Source organism: Medicago sativa, chromosome 3, assembly GCF_051527215.1.
Source record: "Medicago sativa cultivar Bolivia chromosome 3, Bolivia_mono, whole genome shotgun sequence".
Taxonomy (NCBI): domain Eukaryota; kingdom Viridiplantae; phylum Streptophyta; class Magnoliopsida; order Fabales; family Fabaceae; genus Medicago; species Medicago sativa.
Genome location: NC_140751.1, coordinates 86,146,972 through 86,163,895, shown reverse-complemented (window position 1 = coordinate 86,163,895; position 16,924 = coordinate 86,146,972). Strand labels below are relative to the sequence as shown.

The 16,924-nt window shown below is 35.3% G+C and overlaps 1 protein-coding gene across 1 annotated transcript; it reads left to right on the top strand.

Moving 5' to 3' along the window:
- The first annotated feature begins 7,800 nt into the window (after window positions 1-7,800).
- Window positions 7,801-15,069, top strand: LOC146941313 (LOW protein: zinc finger CCCH domain protein). Its single transcript, XM_085755080.1, has 5 exons — window positions 7,801-8,540; window positions 10,993-11,827; window positions 12,328-13,693; window positions 13,900-13,983; window positions 14,283-15,069. The coding sequence occupies exons 1-5, from the start codon at window positions 8,012-8,014 to the stop codon at window positions 14,952-14,954; spliced, it is 3,486 nt and encodes a 1,161-aa protein (XP_085611206.1). The 5' UTR covers window positions 7,801-8,011; the 3' UTR covers window positions 14,955-15,069.
- Window positions 15,070-16,924: the final 1,855 nt, after the last annotated feature.

The following is a 16,924-nucleotide window of genomic DNA, read 5'->3' as shown; positions in this document are numbered from 1 at the left end:
CTATAAGATTTACCCAAGTTGCTCATAAAGACACAGTCTTTCATGTGTTTCCCAACTTTCAAAAGCCATGAATATTTCCCTAAAAGGCATTAACCCTTTTTCTAAAAGCCCTCTTTTTTTGTTTTCCAATATTCACATTTTGACCCTTTGAATCTCACCTAAAGACCCTTAACCTTTATACTACATGTTCCCTTAAAGTTTTCTCCTTTGATTACATGAGATTTCCAAGCTCCATCAACAAATGGGTAAAAGATTACTTATGTAGTGTCTTGATCCCGAGCAAATCGTGTCTTTATGATTACACGATTTGCTCGGATCACGCTATGATTTTATGTTCCATACACAATACTAATGCTAGTAGGCGAAATCAGGACACGATTTTGAATGAATCAAACCAAGCAACCAACATAATCAAATTGCGACACCATTGATCCCAGTTAGAAACTCTCACTATAAATATCAGACTTCCTCATTCAGAATTTATCGTTCAGAACGGTGGCAGTTCAACAGGAAGACAATTCTAGAGCTTCGAAGGAGTTTCTATCTTCTCCTTGATTTTCAAGGGTATGTTTTTATCTTTAGTAATTTACTTTTAGTTACCATGTGTGACTAATTTTTTTTTAGGTTAGAGTTCTGATATGAACCTCTATTTATTTTTGTTGGATATTTATTCAATTTAATGTCATTTATATTTTATTTATTTTATGTTCGCTGTTAAGTTTTGTTAGGAATTTAGTTTATTTATGTAGTAGTGCAACCCTAGATTAGATACTTAGATTGTGACAGGGCCTAATATTAATATTATTATACTGATGATTATATCTTGATATTTACATCTTGCTATTAATATCTATCTGTCTAAGAAGTAATTAGTCATAGCTAGTGAAAGATACCGAAAACGAGTTGACCCTAGTAGTAATTACTTAGGAGGTGATTACTGATATTGAGTAAAATATGTTGAACCTAGGAGGTAACTAGTTAATAATTAAGGAAACAAGTGTCTGGTTGAAAGAAATAAGATGCATCCTAATAAAACCATTCTCTTAGACCCTTAGTAAGGTAGACGCTGACAGGGTTGTCCGTTTGTGGAACTACCAAGAGCGAGAGAGAGTGTGTGCTATGAGTGTCCTGAGATTCAAAGATGGGTAGACCAACAGAAACACTGGCCAGACTCCACACTAATACTCCTTATGAAGGTGGCGCAATCCTATAGGATTAATAACCTTATACGATAGTGCGCGTATAATCTTAGTGTGACCATTATGCCTTTGGAAATCTTGGAACGACAATTTAAGTATATGATTTCAATTACCTTTGAGGTGGTAAGACCCGACACGTAAGGACCACCGTGTGACCAGCATGTGCAACCAAGCATTGGAGGGATAAACCTAGTCAACTGAGATAGTATAGACCCTCCACGAAGGATCACCGTGTCATCAGCAGGTGTAACTTGATGACCGATTAGGTTAGTAACGTCCCAACGACCTCATCACTTGTATAGTCTACCTAAGATAAATATACACGACATTACTGCTATTTAATATCCAACAATATAAATAGGGGGGATTCAAATAATCATAACCGCTACTTACTTTTCTACAACCAAAACAGGTAACTTGCTCTGTTGCAAACAGATAAAAATTGCAAATCTCTAACCTTTAACTCTTTTATTTTATCGTCAAACTAAAAATAAGTAACGCGAATTGTTTGGACAAAGCGACAATCCCTGTGGATACGATACTATACTTATCATTTTATTACTTGGTAAATATTTGGTACACTTGCCTAATCCGCACATCAGTGGGTCTATCGAGGATGAGGCTTGGAGCTGATGTTTGTTGGGTCATGACCGACAATACAGAGAGAATATAAAGAATACGTTGATTCCCAATGGATAAGAAAACGACAACTACACTTGAAAATTACAAAAGGGCACATCGAGGATAAATAAAAAGACTTATACTATAAAAGAACGATCACACATTGTTGTGTCAAGGTTCCAGAATTCTAATCCAACTAAGGGGTCATTTCCATATGTTAACCCTAACAACCATTTGAGATCTCACAACCCATATTCTACCCTTCATCCATTTCATACGAGAGCATGAATGCTAACTCTCAAATAGTTGGAGTTTTATGAATGTTATGAGTGAGTAACGCTAAAAGATCATTCCTTTTCACCTCGGATTGTAATATTCCTTTGCAAACTTTAAACTCTTCTATTGATTATTGTAATTATGTTTTCATTCATTTCTTATCTTATTTCTATTTTGTGTTTAAGCTGATCACGAGCTAAACCACTTTGTGGTTAGTACATGTTGAGGTTTTGATTATGTTTACGTAAGTTTGGTTAGTTACATACTTAAACTTATTTTAAATAAGTTTTATAAACTCCAATTTGTAGAGTCAAACGAGACCACTTTTATCTTTATTGCCAAATTTCTTAAACTCAAAAAAGGATAAGAATGAAACTACTTGTTTAATACGAGAAACATTTTTATGCTCAAGAGCGATAAAGACCTTGAAAGGCTACTTGAAAGTTTATCTCGATTTTTTTGTCATAGGAAAATGACTTAACTTTTCAATTAGGGAAAATGGTTGAGATATGGTCTTAATAATGTTGCATGGTTAACTTGACAATCTCATACATAGAGAAAGTAATTTTCCACTTATTTGCATGGTTACCACTTGGTCTCTAGGAATTTGTATGGAGTTGTAATTTTCCACTTCTTTGCAAATATATGTTCATAACTGAATTTTGTTCTGAACCACACTTTGTCATACGAGATCTTTAAGTATTTTATTGTTTTCAAACTTTATTTTAAACTGTTGAAATCTTGAATGATTTATTTTGTTTTTCCACAAACAACTTTTCTCATTGAAAAGCTGCAAAAAGTTGCAGCGCCACAATTCCAATGGGTTCGATCTTTTTGTACAATTACTTAAGACATCGTGTACTCAAGCTAGTTAAACCCTAAAAATACAGTATTGTTTTCAGAGCCTTCGAAAATGGTATCGAGGGTGTGTCTTTCCTTTGGGTATTATTTGGGGTTCTCTTTATTCTTCTCTTCCTCTGGGTGGCGTTGGTCTTCGCCTCGTCCTCCTCTGATATATCCTCGGAGCTTTCATTCATGTATAAGTTTCTCAATTTCTTTCTTAAGCTGCCAACAATTGTCAGTTGTATGGCCTCGAATTCGGCGGTACTTACACCATGCCTCCGAGTCGTTACCCATGCGATCACTCTGAGGCTCAGAGGGATTAGGGATGAGTCTGGATTGGTAAACTTCCTTGTAGATTCGTTCAGGTCTTGTGTTCAGTGGTGTGAATTTGTCCAAATGGTAGGTTCTTCTTTCCTGTCTCTTGAAAGTTCCTCTGTCTTTTGTTGGTGGCGGGTAATAGTTTCTTCTATCTCATACGGCGTTACCTCGCTCTTTGACATCCCTGGTTTTCTTTTCTGCATTACTTTCCTCACCTTTGATGTAACATTCAGCTCTCAACATGATTTCTCCATAAAATCTGCTGGTTTGTGGGCTAAGGATGAAGTAGCAATAAACGTCACAAGAAAGGGGGGGTTTGAATTGTGACCCTTTTAAAAATTATTCCTAAAAGTTAAGTTTAGATTTATATACTCAAGAATGTTCTTGGTGTACGTTAGTTCAACAAGAATAGAGTATATAACAATTAGTTAATCAAAAACAGAATGTTCTGAAGAATGATTATAAGCAGAATGAGAAAAATGATGTTTAGTTAAAATATAAGATTATTTTAACAAGGACCAGAATATTCTGGAGAATGATGACAGAATGATAAAACAATGTTATATGCTGATTTTAATCTTTAGTTAAATATTTAAGCAATTGTTTTATCTTGGACCAGAATGTTCTGGAGATCAATATAGATGTGATAAAGTGTGTGTGTGTAGTGTAACTTTAAATAAAGAGAGAGAGAGAGAGAGAGAGAGAGAGAGAGAGAGAGAGAGAGAGAATAACACATGAGAGTTATCCTGGTTCACCAAACCCGGCTACTTCCAGTCCCCACACCTCGTGTGAGATTATCCACTATAGTTTTCTTGCTAACAGAAACTTCTGACTAGCACTATAAGATCTTGATCACACTAGATCAGTCCGTTACACCTGTATTATCAACCTCAACAGACTTCTACAATTCTTTGCGCACTAGCAAAAGAAAGGTTGGAATTTTCTATCTCAAAACTATTAAGCCCAATAGACTTTGAGAAATACAACACACTTTGTAAAATGAGATTTGGTTGGATCAAATAAATACTCAATTATTTGTTTGAGTTTTACAATAGCAAATTCGAAAGAGAAGATCCAAGCGATATAGTGAAAGAGCTTGGAATTTGCTTTGTTTGCGAAGAGCTTTGTTTGTAGTGATGATTTTCACTTAGAGAGATATTAGCTTGCAAAACTCTTGCTTATAACCTTCAAAGGCCCTTGTATTTATAGGTGAGGAGTGTCTTGGTGATCAAGGGAGAAAATAGAGTTGTTGGACACGTTTTTGATAGCTGTCCAAAGTCTCAATTGATTTCTCTTTTCTTCTTTAAAATAGCCAGAACGTTCTCAGAATGTTCTGTCTGATTTGCCTGGCATTGAAAGCACTGTTGCTTGCTTGCGCATGAGATAACCAGCTGTAATGAGCTGTATGACTGTTTGCCCAATGCAGATGATGTCATTGTCCTTTGCTTTAGTGATGTCATGTTTTGATAAGCCATATGCTCTTTATTCATGAGATAATAATGGACTTTCTTTTCCAAATGGGTCGAACCCTTTCCTAAGGCCCAATAGACATTTATTAAAACATAACCAGCCATGCTTACACATTGTGCAGACTTGTTTACTTTTGATGTACTGTTCCATTTTCATCGTTTTTGCCAGAACGTTCTCAGTTCATTCTCATGAAACAAATTCTCACAAAATGAATTAGTAGATAACAAGATTAAATAAATATAATATGTTTGTAATCTTTAAAACATCAAATAAGGATTTTGTCTCAACAAAGGATTCATTGAATGGTCCCGCTCGCAGCCCGTGCTGGAAGGCGCCTACGAACAGTTCCTAGTTGGGGTGCACTACTTTGATGGTGGCGTCGTTATAGCGGTCAAGGTAGCTTTTCAGAGATTCATTTGATTCCTGGCGGACGTTGAAAAGTTGGTAGTCGAAACTTTACGGTGGCGACTTGCTGAGAATTGGTGGATAAGCTTCCTCGTCATGTCTTGATAACTAATCACAGAAAACCTGTGTTGGTTCATGTACCAGCGAAGGGCGGCGTCACTCAAAGTTCCACGCCAGTAATTTGCACTTGAGAGAATCAGGGGCCATGATCATGGCCATGCGGGTGTTGAAAGAAGTTATGTGCTCCACCCGGATCGCCCTTACCATCGAAGGAAGATAGAGACGACGACTTGAAACCTTCTGGAACGGGCTCGTTCCAAATCTCAACTGATAGCGTTTGGGGTTCTGGTTCGTCTAGGTCGCCGTAATGAGAGTCCTCCTTCTTTTGGTGTTGTTGTTGCTGGATGGTTTCCATCGACACTTGCAATGCTTCGTTCTGCTCCATTAGTTGAGTGATCTGGGTTCTCATCGTTTCGCCCTCTTCAGGAGTAGCCATGGCGATGAGGGGGTTTGGGTTCCTAAATCACGACGAGAGATGTTATTTAGGGTTTTTTTTGCGGTTGATTGGAGATTCCAAATCGCAGTCAGAGGCTACGATTCAGAGTTTTAGGTTTAGGGTTTCCAAATCACGATTTGCGATTCAGAAACATGGTCAAGGTTAGTTTTACCTCTTCCCACAGATGGCGCCAACTGTACTAGCAAAAGTACAATAATCGTAATTAGGATTTGTATTGTATCGGTCATGCCTTGAGAAGGCTCTCAAGGGTTGTATTTATAACCTCTTCATGGGCCTAATTTACGGTTACTTAAGCTATAAGTAACAAAGGTAATTAGGTATTTAAGCCGAGCTCTAGAGGCTTCTAGAAGTTGACTGAGGCGGCGTTTTGGGGAGGGCGTGCCTTGGGCCATAGAGTCCTTCTGAAGTGCGCTAAGGCCTTTGGGAGGGTCTAAATGCCCCTTTAGATGACTTCTAGGTCTTTAGGAATATATTGGCGGTCAAGAAACAATAGGCTTCTATTGCTCGGTTGTCCCAACGTTCTCCTCACCTTCCATTGAATGGGGGATTTCCTTGGCTAAAGTTCAATCGCGTATCTGTCGATGTCGAATAACGTGATAATTATTTTTGGTGTAAACATTTAAGAATTTCAAAGCATCTAGATACCAGGTACCATTTGTTTCAATTTATGAAATGTTGAATCGTAAATTATTTTACAACTAACTTACTTTATAAAAAAACGTCCAAATACCGTGTATTTTCATTTCATACAAAGTATTAATTATACTTTTAGTAATTAATTAAAATTTTAATTACCATTATCACTTATTTTCCTTGAAAATATAATTAAGCATTTTATAGCATCCAAATACCGTGTGCGTTTTGTTTAATTGGTGAATTATTGATTCAAAAATTGTTTTACAACTGTCTTACTTTATACAGAGCATCCAAATACTATGTACTTTTTCGAATTAATTTGAGAAACATTAAACCATAATTTATTTGACAACTAACTTACTTTATACAAATAATCTGAATACCGTGTACGTTTTGTTTTAATTTGTGAAATATTGATTCAAAAACTATTTTACAACTGGCTTACTTTACACAGAGCATCCAAATACCAGGTACCTTTTCGTTTTAATTTGAGAAACATTAAACCATAATTCATTTGACAGCTAACATACTTTATACTAAGAATCTAAATATCGTGTGTCTTTCAATTCAATTTGTGAAATATCGAGTTAAAAATTACTTTGCAATCTTGACGCAATGCATTCGAATATCGTGTATCTTTTGTTTCAATTTGTGAAATATAGATGATAAATGATTTTGCAATTAGCCTACTTTATACAATTCATCCAAATGTGAAATATTAAATCAAAAATTATTTTACAACTGACTTACTTTATACGAATCATCCAAATACCGTGTACTTTCATTTTAATTTGTGAAATATTAAACCATTAACTATTTTACAATTGACTTACTTTATACGGATCATCCATATGCCGTATACTTTAGTTTTAATTTTTGAAATATCAAACCATAAAGTATTTTACAATTGACTTACTTTACACAAATTGTCCCAATACCGTGTATCTTTCGTTTATATATGTGTACAATTGAATCATAAATTATTTTACAATTAAATTCTTTATACAAATCGTCTAAATACCGTGGATCTTACTAGTGAAACCGAAACATGTCTTCAACAAGTCATATAGTTTGACTTTTGTACATGAAAAAACATAATCGAGACAAAGATTAATAACCGAAGATCGATGCTACAAAAAAATACCATAGTTTTTTTTTAAGTCATTAATAAGATAGTAGTAGTCAAAAGCAAACAATTTAATTTAATTTTGGAAGGGTAAAAAAAGAATGAATGAAATGAAATAAAATCTATATAAAGAAGATTGCATTGTAACAAACAAGCACACAAATCTTACATGAAGCGTTGCAAGTAATCAATCATATGGCAACTCTTGGGACCAAATGTCTTATTGGACGGTACAGCACTTGAAACATCGCCACAACAATAAACACATTTAAGGGCAATTCCGTCATATTCACAAATTCATTATCCTTCCCAAACAAGGTCTCCCCAAGTCTCTCATAAACATCCATAAAACCAAAAAACCCCCCAACAAAAAAAAAAAAAAAAAAAACACACTCATAGAGAGAGAGAGAGAAAAAAAAATTGGAGTTTTGATTTTGTTGCGCTTTGTTCTACTATTGAACTCAACATTTTTGTCACATTACCCTAATATTTGTGACATTCGATTTCAGAGATCTAATTAGGGTTTCAGAATCGTGTTCAATTTCTCCAAATTAGGGTTTCTCGATTTCAATTCGATTAATAGGGTTTGGGGGTTTTGCGATGCCGCGAAGTTCGAAGCATAAATCGAGTAAGCATAGTTCCAGGGATTACTCTGATTCCGAGAGAGATTCCGGTGCCAAAGATCGGAAGAGTAAGGATGATACTTCCTCCGTCAAGGTTACGAAGGATTCGAGTGGTGCTGAGAAACGGAGATTGGATTCGAAGGAAGTGCACGTGCACGGAAACGGTGGTGAGTATTCTGATGAATATGCCTCGTCGTCGAAGCGGAGGAGGGAGAGTGGTGGAGGAGGAGGAGGAGGAGGAGATAGGTGGAATGGGGGTGATGAAGGGTCTAAGAAATCGTCGAAGGCAATTGGAGATTCACGGGATTCGAGGGATTTAAAGAACAGTAAAGGCGAGGAGGTGAAGAGGAGTAGCGGGAGGCATAGGGATTCTTCTTATTCTGGGAGGAAGGAGAACGTGGAGAAAGAGAAAGAGAAGGATAGGAAGGTCAAAGAAGGTAGAATTGAGGAATCTGTTGATGTTGATCAAGAACACCGTATATCCAAGCAAGGGGTTGAAAATAATGGTATGAATTTGATAACTTTAATTCTTTCATTTCTGGTATTTTTGTGATCATTGTTCTTGCATTTATGTATCATAATTTGATTGTTTTGAACTGAAATTAAGCATATTTTGCATTCTTATTAAAAATGATTAGAATCACCATAGAATTGGTACCAAGTTGAATAGGAATTAGGAATAAAAATCAAGTTTTTAAGAGTTCTGAAATTGTTTGTGACCGATTTGTGTTGCTGCTACTTTCAATATCAAATACCAATTTCTGATGATGACTTGAGTAGCAGACCTTTTGATATACATGCTGTATAAGCTGATTGAATTTCATAGTATTTGGTTTTGAATATTAGTTGGATTCCCTAAGCCTTTGGTAAATGTATCTCTGGATTGTCCGCGTGATGTTAACTTCGGCTACAATGAAGAAATTATTCCATTTCTTGCACTTTTGAATCTTTTCTTTCAGAAAAATGTTTATCTGGGTTGGGCAGATGAAAAAGATGTTAAATTTTTCTTGATTGAGAATCATATAAGTCGAAATTGTTAAAATGCTGATTTTCATATAGCTGTCGACAAAAAATGCTGCTGTGTTGCGTTTTGATACAGCAGTTGCATTGCTATGATCATGGCCAATTTTGTTGCCGCTCCAACCGCAATCACTACGAAGCATTCGAAAACCAAAAAATGCCCTCCACTTACAGCCTTTTTTTAATATTTTTTTGCTGTAAATTTAGAGATAGTGATGCTTAGAACTTGACTCATTTAAGGAATCACTTTTGTTTACTGTAAATGCTCAGATGAATTATTTTATATTTTGTTTGAAAATTAGCAGCAATGAACTTTGATTGTTTGTTATGAATATGTGTTTTATTTTGTGCAATCTTCTATTTTCGAGCTCTTACACATATTGTCACCCTAAGTTTCGGCGAAGCAGCGATACTGCAACCTGCTTCACCACATCAACGTTTTGGGGGTTGGATGCAACACTCTGCAATCAGCCATTGACTGCATAGGATACTCTGAATAACATGACAGCCTTTACCGAAGGAGATATAAAAATTTATGGTGAAGGGAGAGGGACCAATCATGCTCTGTGGTTGGGTCCGCTAGTATTGTACAATCAGAACTGCATTTTATCTATTTTTTCTCTCATAACACGCCCCTCTTCTTTCGGTGAATAAAAGAAGAGAATTTGAATCCTATATTAATTGTGTTTTACCTAACAAACTCTTTGTTTGGACTCCATCACTCGAAGTAAGCAAAGTTTGCATTAAGGGCATGTATTATTTTTTTACTTGGTATAGATTTACAATTAAAAGCAATTTAGAATCATTGACCGGGAAATTTAAAATGAAGTTAAGACTGGTTTTCCTCAATAGTAGATAGAGCCATTGGATTTTCTGGCTAAATCTTTTCGTAATTAAACTCAAGTTTTCTATATTAGAAATCAAATGTGGTGGCTATTAAACATAATATCAAAATTTCATTTGTTGAATTTTGTTATGTAGGCCTCAATACTGTTCACATAGTCAATTAAGCTGATCACTTATGGAAATTTGAATGTTGAAATTATTTTGTAATAATATGTCACTGGCAACAGAGGCTCTCTTTCCATATTTTCTTCTCTTTTGAGATCCTCAAATCTTTTTAACATTCATGCATTCATTATGTTGAAGTGATCAATGTATTATATGTTGCATTACGTCCATTGCATATTTGGCTGTCTCATTTTTGTTGAATTTGATATACAATGATTTTAGTATAATCTCTTTGCAATATTTAGATAGTGAAACTGTGTTATGCTTACAATTCCTTTCGATCCTTTTGATGAAAACCATATGCAAGTGTCATAATTACAAAGTTTTAGATAAGGACTCAGGCGGTTCTTCCTAGACATATATCAATCTACACTGTGTTATATAATCATATTAGTTTTTGACAGTTTTTTGAGCTGTTTGTTGAGATTGTATTGCCCTGCAATCTGTGTCTTTTAAAAATGCGTTTGGTTAATGTTTTATTGTGATATCACGAGTTTAACGAAACAATTCATCTCCTCTTTTTTATCTTATTATGCTTGGATAGTTCTGCCAGTAGGCCCATCCGCTTGTTGTTAAGTCCAGTAAGTTTTTAAGCACTGTCTCTATGGTTTTGAATATGTTTTTATGTTTAACTTTGTGACATGAAAATAGTACCATACAAGTTTATCTCCCCATCTCTAGTGTTCTAGACATGAATTATTTGAACAGTTGAACATTTATTTGTGCAGATATCGATTTTTTAATTAAATGTCCTTAGTACCCTTCTACCATATAAGAATTTGGGCCTGTGATGTTAAATGTTTTGTACCTTATTTTTCTCTTTCTTTTTTGTAACTTCGTCCATATGTTTCACAATTTTTTTCTTGGATTGTTTTGTGTCAGAAGGCAGTTGTTGATTTTTATCTATGTGGTCAATTCTTTTTGCAGATTCGAAAAAAATAGACGAGTTGCGAAGCCCTGAACAAGATATCCAGCTTGAGAGGCGAATGAGGAAGAAAAGGGATGACTATGGTGATGGGGATAAGCATCAAGATGATGTCGGAGATGGTTATGATAGACATTTGTCTTCTAGGGATGACATTGCCAAGGATGGAAAGAAAAAGGATGATAGGCGAAACGATGAAAAATACAGAGACAAATATAGGGATGAAAAGGATAGGGAGAACAAACATCGACATGACAAGCAACGTGACGAACGTCCAGCAAAAGATCATACGACCATTAGGTCTGACGATAAACATGCAAGGGAAGAAAAGAATAATTTAGAATCACGACAAAAGAGAACCAAGCATCCAGAGAGTGATAGAGACCATTATCGTGATCGAGACGGAGAACGAGACCGTGATTTTGAATATGTCCGTGAACGCGAGCGCCGCCATGAACGTGATCATGATTTTGATTTTGACAGGGATCATGATTATGACCGAGATCGAGATTGGGACTTTGACCGTGAACGAGACAGAGACCGTGATCGTCATCGTGATGGGTCACATGGGGATGATAGAAGTGCAAGAGCCAAAGACAGTGGGACAAAAAAAAGAACTTTGGATGATCGTGATGATTACAGTGATTCTAAAGCTAGAGCTGTTAAAAGCTACTATCCTGACACAGAGAAGAGGAGTTTGACCAGCAGTAGGGCTGATCCTGATCTAGACAAGGGAAGATCTCTACCTCGACAAGCTCATGCAGATTCATCTGGGACTAGCAGTAAACACAGATCTTCTCCTGCATCAAATGCACATGTTGGCAAAGATGAATATAGGTACTTTTAAATTTTCTTGAAAGTTTTGTTGTAGGCTAGCATTGTAATATGTCCTTTGCACTCTGTGTCTGTACTTTTCAGGTGATATTTGGGAATTTGATTTGTGCATATATTTGGTTTCATGTTTTTCAAGGTGTTGTTGTATGATGGCAAATAAAAGTTTGTCATAGCTTTGCTTAGTTCCAGTAAAGTTCCAATGATCAATGTTACCTATTTGTGACCATATCTTTCATTAAGGCATATAATGCTGTCTATAAGTTACTATAACACCATTTTTCAATCACGGGAAGCTTTTAGAGCTCAATGAAAATTTTCTTTTGCTTTGCCAAGAGGGGATAATTGTTAAATGAGTTTGTTGATGTCGATTGAAATATTGCTTGCATGATTTAAATTTTATGATTAGGTCTATTTTCACTTTTGTTCACAGAATCTTGTAACCATGGGGATTATACCATTATCAATTTCAATTATAATTGTTTGACATTTCCCCCATGTTTCAGAAATGCAAATGCTGAAGATACAAAGTATAGAGACTCAACTATAGAACAGAGGACCAAAGCCTCAAGAGAAGGTTACTCCGGGATTTCAGATAGAGGCCCTAAATACAAACTAACGGAGAAACCCGTTAAAATAGATGAATTTCCTGCAGGAGACTTACCAATTGAAAGATCTTCTAGTCGCAAGGCTTCACCCATGGGCTTGATGGAAAGATCTCCTTCGTCAACAAGCATTGAACGCAGGTATATGAATAAAAGTGTTGTTAAGCGGAATCTTGAAATTGATGAAAGTGGAAGAAGGAGCAGTATCGATGCAAGAGATGTCTCTTCAGATGACAGGCATAACCGGGAGTTCACTGTAGAGAAACCACTATTGGATGAGCCCTCTCAAGCAGATCCATCTTTCTATGGTAGGACTAATCAGAACAATCCACCAGTAGTTCCTCCCCCACCCAGTTTCAGGGCTACACTTGATAGACCATATATGGGTTCTTTAGAGGATGATGTTAGAGATAACTCCAATACACGATACAGGAGAAATAATGAACAATCTGGCTTTGGAAGAGTGCATGGTGGCAATTCCTGGAGGGCGAATCCAAACTGGACTTCGCATGTACCAAATGGATTCGTTCCCTTCCCACCTGGGCCAGGTCACGGAGGTTTTCAAACAATGATTCCACAGTTCTCATCTCAACCTCTCTTTGGTGTTAGGCCTCAGTTGGAAGTCAACCATGCTGGTATTCCCTATCACATTGTTGATGCTGACAGGTTTCCAGGTCACTTGCGCCCAATTGGGTGGCCAGGTTTGATGGATGGTACAGGACCTGCTCATCTGCATGGATGGGATAACAATAACGGGGTTTCCAGAGATGGTCCTCATATGTATGGCGGATCTGATTGGGACAGAAACAGGCACCCAACAAATAATCATGGATGGGAATCTGGTTCAGAGAGTTGGAAAGAACAGAATTATGATTCAAAGAAGGACTTGCCTTCCCCAGCCTGTAAAGATGAATCAGTTCCTGCTGTGGTCGACAATGGTGGTGTGCCTGACCAGACTATTCAGGTGTCTCAGGATGAACACAAACCCAATGAATCTCATGAGAAATCTCCTGAAACAAAGTTGTCTAGTGTCATGTCTCCAATAAAAGTACCTTTGAACTCTTCTCCCACAACTGATTTTGAAAAGGTGCCTGATAATTCGACACCTGAGGATTATTCTTCTATTTTTACCCGTTTCTACCTTTCCAAACTTGACATTTCCTCAGACCTAGTACTGCCAGAGTTGTATGATCAGTGTGTATGCGCTCTGAATGTTGGCAAGAAAGCATCGGATGATGTTGTTGCTAGTACAGAACTATCCTTGAAGGTATGAATATTAGAAAACTTTCATGCTTGAAACTTTGACTAATCTTCTGTTACCTAATATATTGAGAAGTAAATTTAACTTGGTTATTTGACTGACCACCTGTATTTAATTTAATTTAATTATTATAGTCGTATTTTATATTTTTATTAATTAAATTGAACACAATCCCTGCCATTATTGATGTTCCCCTTGCTGTGATTTGACAGAATGGTTCGAGGTCACAACATAAATACGCCACCACTTTCTCAGGACATTCACCTTTTCCAGTAGTTGATAATTCTATCTTCCAGGTAAAACTACTCAGCTGTTGGCATGGTTGCAGTGAATATCTGTATGTGAATATATCACAGTGCTTGTTTCTTTAGACTTTTAACAATGTGATCATTTTTCTCTGACCTCCAAGTACTATAATAATATGACAAATGCTAAAATGTGTGCTAAAAGCACCTGTTAATAAACTAAATATATACTGTCCTGAAATTCATTCAATTCCTTAAAAGTTAAACAATTGTTTTCAATGTATAAACCTTAAAGTTAAAAAATTGTTTTGGATGTATAAATATACTGAAATGCTGGACTCTTGATGCAGAGAGCCATTGATATCTACAAGAAGCATAGGGTGAAATTGCCTAATAAGGGGGATGTAGATATATTTGCAGCATCCAAGTCCAACCAGGTGCAGATGGATGAGTCAGTTCCTATTTCCAGTTTGGAGAATAAGCATGATTCTGTCTCAGCTTCTGATGCAGCAAAAGATGTGCCAACACCTGCATTACAACCGAAGGAAGTTGAAACACTCTCTCCTGCAATGGAGCAATTGGATGGGATCAATCAAACCTGCAGTCAAATGGAGCAAGATGGTGATTGTACCGATACTCTGAAGATAGACACATCTAGTCCATCGTCTGGTCCTGAGAACAAAGAAGCAGCTGTAGCAGCTTTGCCTATGGAAGAGGATAAAGTCGCATTTGATCAGCTGAATTCAGGGGATGCTGAGAACAATCACACCACTGCATCAAAAAGTGAAGCACTGTTGGCCCCCACTTCACATGAAGAGTGTGAAAACATGAATATTGAAGACACAATTACTGGTTTTTCCCAATATACAGATGAAAAACTGGGTTTTGGTGACACTAAGGGTAATCCCTTAATTTTTGAGGATGGGTCTCCCAAAGCTTGTGATGCTTTGATGCCTGGTTCAAATGAGTCTGAGTCGCTTATTTTAAGCCGGATACATCATTCTCCTGAAAGTACACATTGAGACAAATTTTATTTCTATGCTTTTTATCCATTAGGTTTTCAATTTCTCCCCCTTCTTGTTGCTTCTTTTTGAGCGAGGAAATAAAAGAAAATGGCATTCGTTATTCCCCTAGAAATGCGCTTTTCAGACCCAACCTGCATTTGCTCTCTCACATTTCATTCCTCCTATTTTAGCATTTGTTTTTGCATGAGCATGCCATGAAAGTTAGTATATCTCGATTAAGTTGCACTCCGTTCTGCATGAACGGAATGGGCTTAATACGACTTGTAAGTTCAGTTTACTCAAATAAAAAACTTTTCAAATATATTTAGAGACGGTACCGATCGCGACTCCTCTGGTTTTGTTTAATGTTTTGTGCTTTTTCTACTCATTTTATGTCTCTATTATCTACACCAGTATTCTTTCCACATGATTTTTTACTTGTCTCCGTATTCTTTCAAAATTTTCAGTTTTTTCAAATAGATTGAAAAAAGAAAAAAGGTTTTCTTCCGACCGCCATATGAATATGGTGTCTGATTTAAAAGGGTTGTGCCACTAAAGTGTTGTGCACAGTTGATTTCGATTTTGATGGTTAATCCATGTCAAGAAAGTTTTTAATTATTAATAATTAAAAACTTTTTAATTATTAATAATTTTTTTGAAGGAATTAACTATTATTAATATAGTTAATTTTTTTTGGAAGTTTTTAATATTTTCTACTGGGTACAACTTATTAATATAGTTATAAATTTAAGCTATTAACTATTATTATGAGTTACTAGCATTCAAATATGCATTCTCTACTTTTTCTAATTTATTGCATCAATGCGTGTAAAATATAGAAAATGTTTATTTTGTGAAATTTAGGTATATATGTTTGTGATATTTTTTTTTTCTTTTTTTTGGTTGTGTGTTTGTGATATTCTAATTGTCACAAATTATGTTTTATTTTTTTAGTGACACAACAATATAACATTTTGTTTCAATTTAATTTCCCTAAATTAAGAATACATTTTTTTAAGGGTATTTTTTATCAAAGAAAAAATTCATCCCAAAAACTTGTATCTCCTTTATATATTGTTGTAGAAATTTAATTTCCAAAATTAAGGATAAGTTTGTTTAAGGGTATTTTTGAACAAAAGAAAAATCCATGGCAAAAATTTGTATCCCATTAATATCTATACTATTGTTTAAAGACAACTCTAAATTAACCACTAATTAACTACTTTTTGGTTGGACATTTTCTCAGACAAAATTACTCTTGAAAATACGATTGACAATGAATTGAACCAGCACAAAAATATTTTGATATCGATAATTAACTCGTTTAATTTGATTTATGAATCAAATGAGTTAAACTTGAGCTCAAAACAAATGAGTTGAACTTGCGCTATGTATAGTTTAAAACAACATATAGCTATAAATATCTTGAAACATCATTTATAATTCTAACGAATATGAAGATAAATAAAGTTGTTGAACATGAAGATAAATAAAGTTGTTTCAAATATCTATGAGTTATAAACAACTTTTATATTTATTGGGGTAAAGGGCGGACACATTTTTTCCACTTTTATTAGCAAGGGCCAAGGAAGGATTAAGTTGTAAAATATAATGAAGTCAAGACCAAAATTAAAAAGAAATTTTACACCGAAACACAATAACTTTTTTTTATATAAAGTCAAAATAAGATTTTCATAGTCTTCTGTATTGATTTTATGATTGTGAATTGTTCGTCCAATTATTATTATTTTAATGGGATTTAACTAATTATTTTAACGAAGATTTAAATAAAAATGGTAAAATAATTTAAATAAAATAGTAAAATTGGAAAGAAAAAATCCAGCTATAAATGGTGTATTTTATTTATATATTGATATAGATTAAAAAGGAATGTAATCAATTGAGACTTTAAATATTCAATCAACGTTATTAATGTAGGAATATACTCATTCAGTTTAGTGCTATACATTTAAAATAATTTAGTTTAA

Coding starts and splice junctions, on each gene's coding strand:
- LOC146941313 (XM_085755080.1), top strand. CDS start 8,012: ATGCCGCGAAGTTCGAAGCATAAATCGAGTAAGCATAGTTCCAGGGAT. Junction 13,694..13,899: donor GTACAGAACTATCCTTGAAG/GTATGAATATTA, acceptor GTGATTTGACAG/AATGGTTCGAGGTCACAACA. Junction 13,984..14,282: donor TTGATAATTCTATCTTCCAG/GTAAAACTACTC, acceptor CTCTTGATGCAG/AGAGCCATTGATATCTACAA.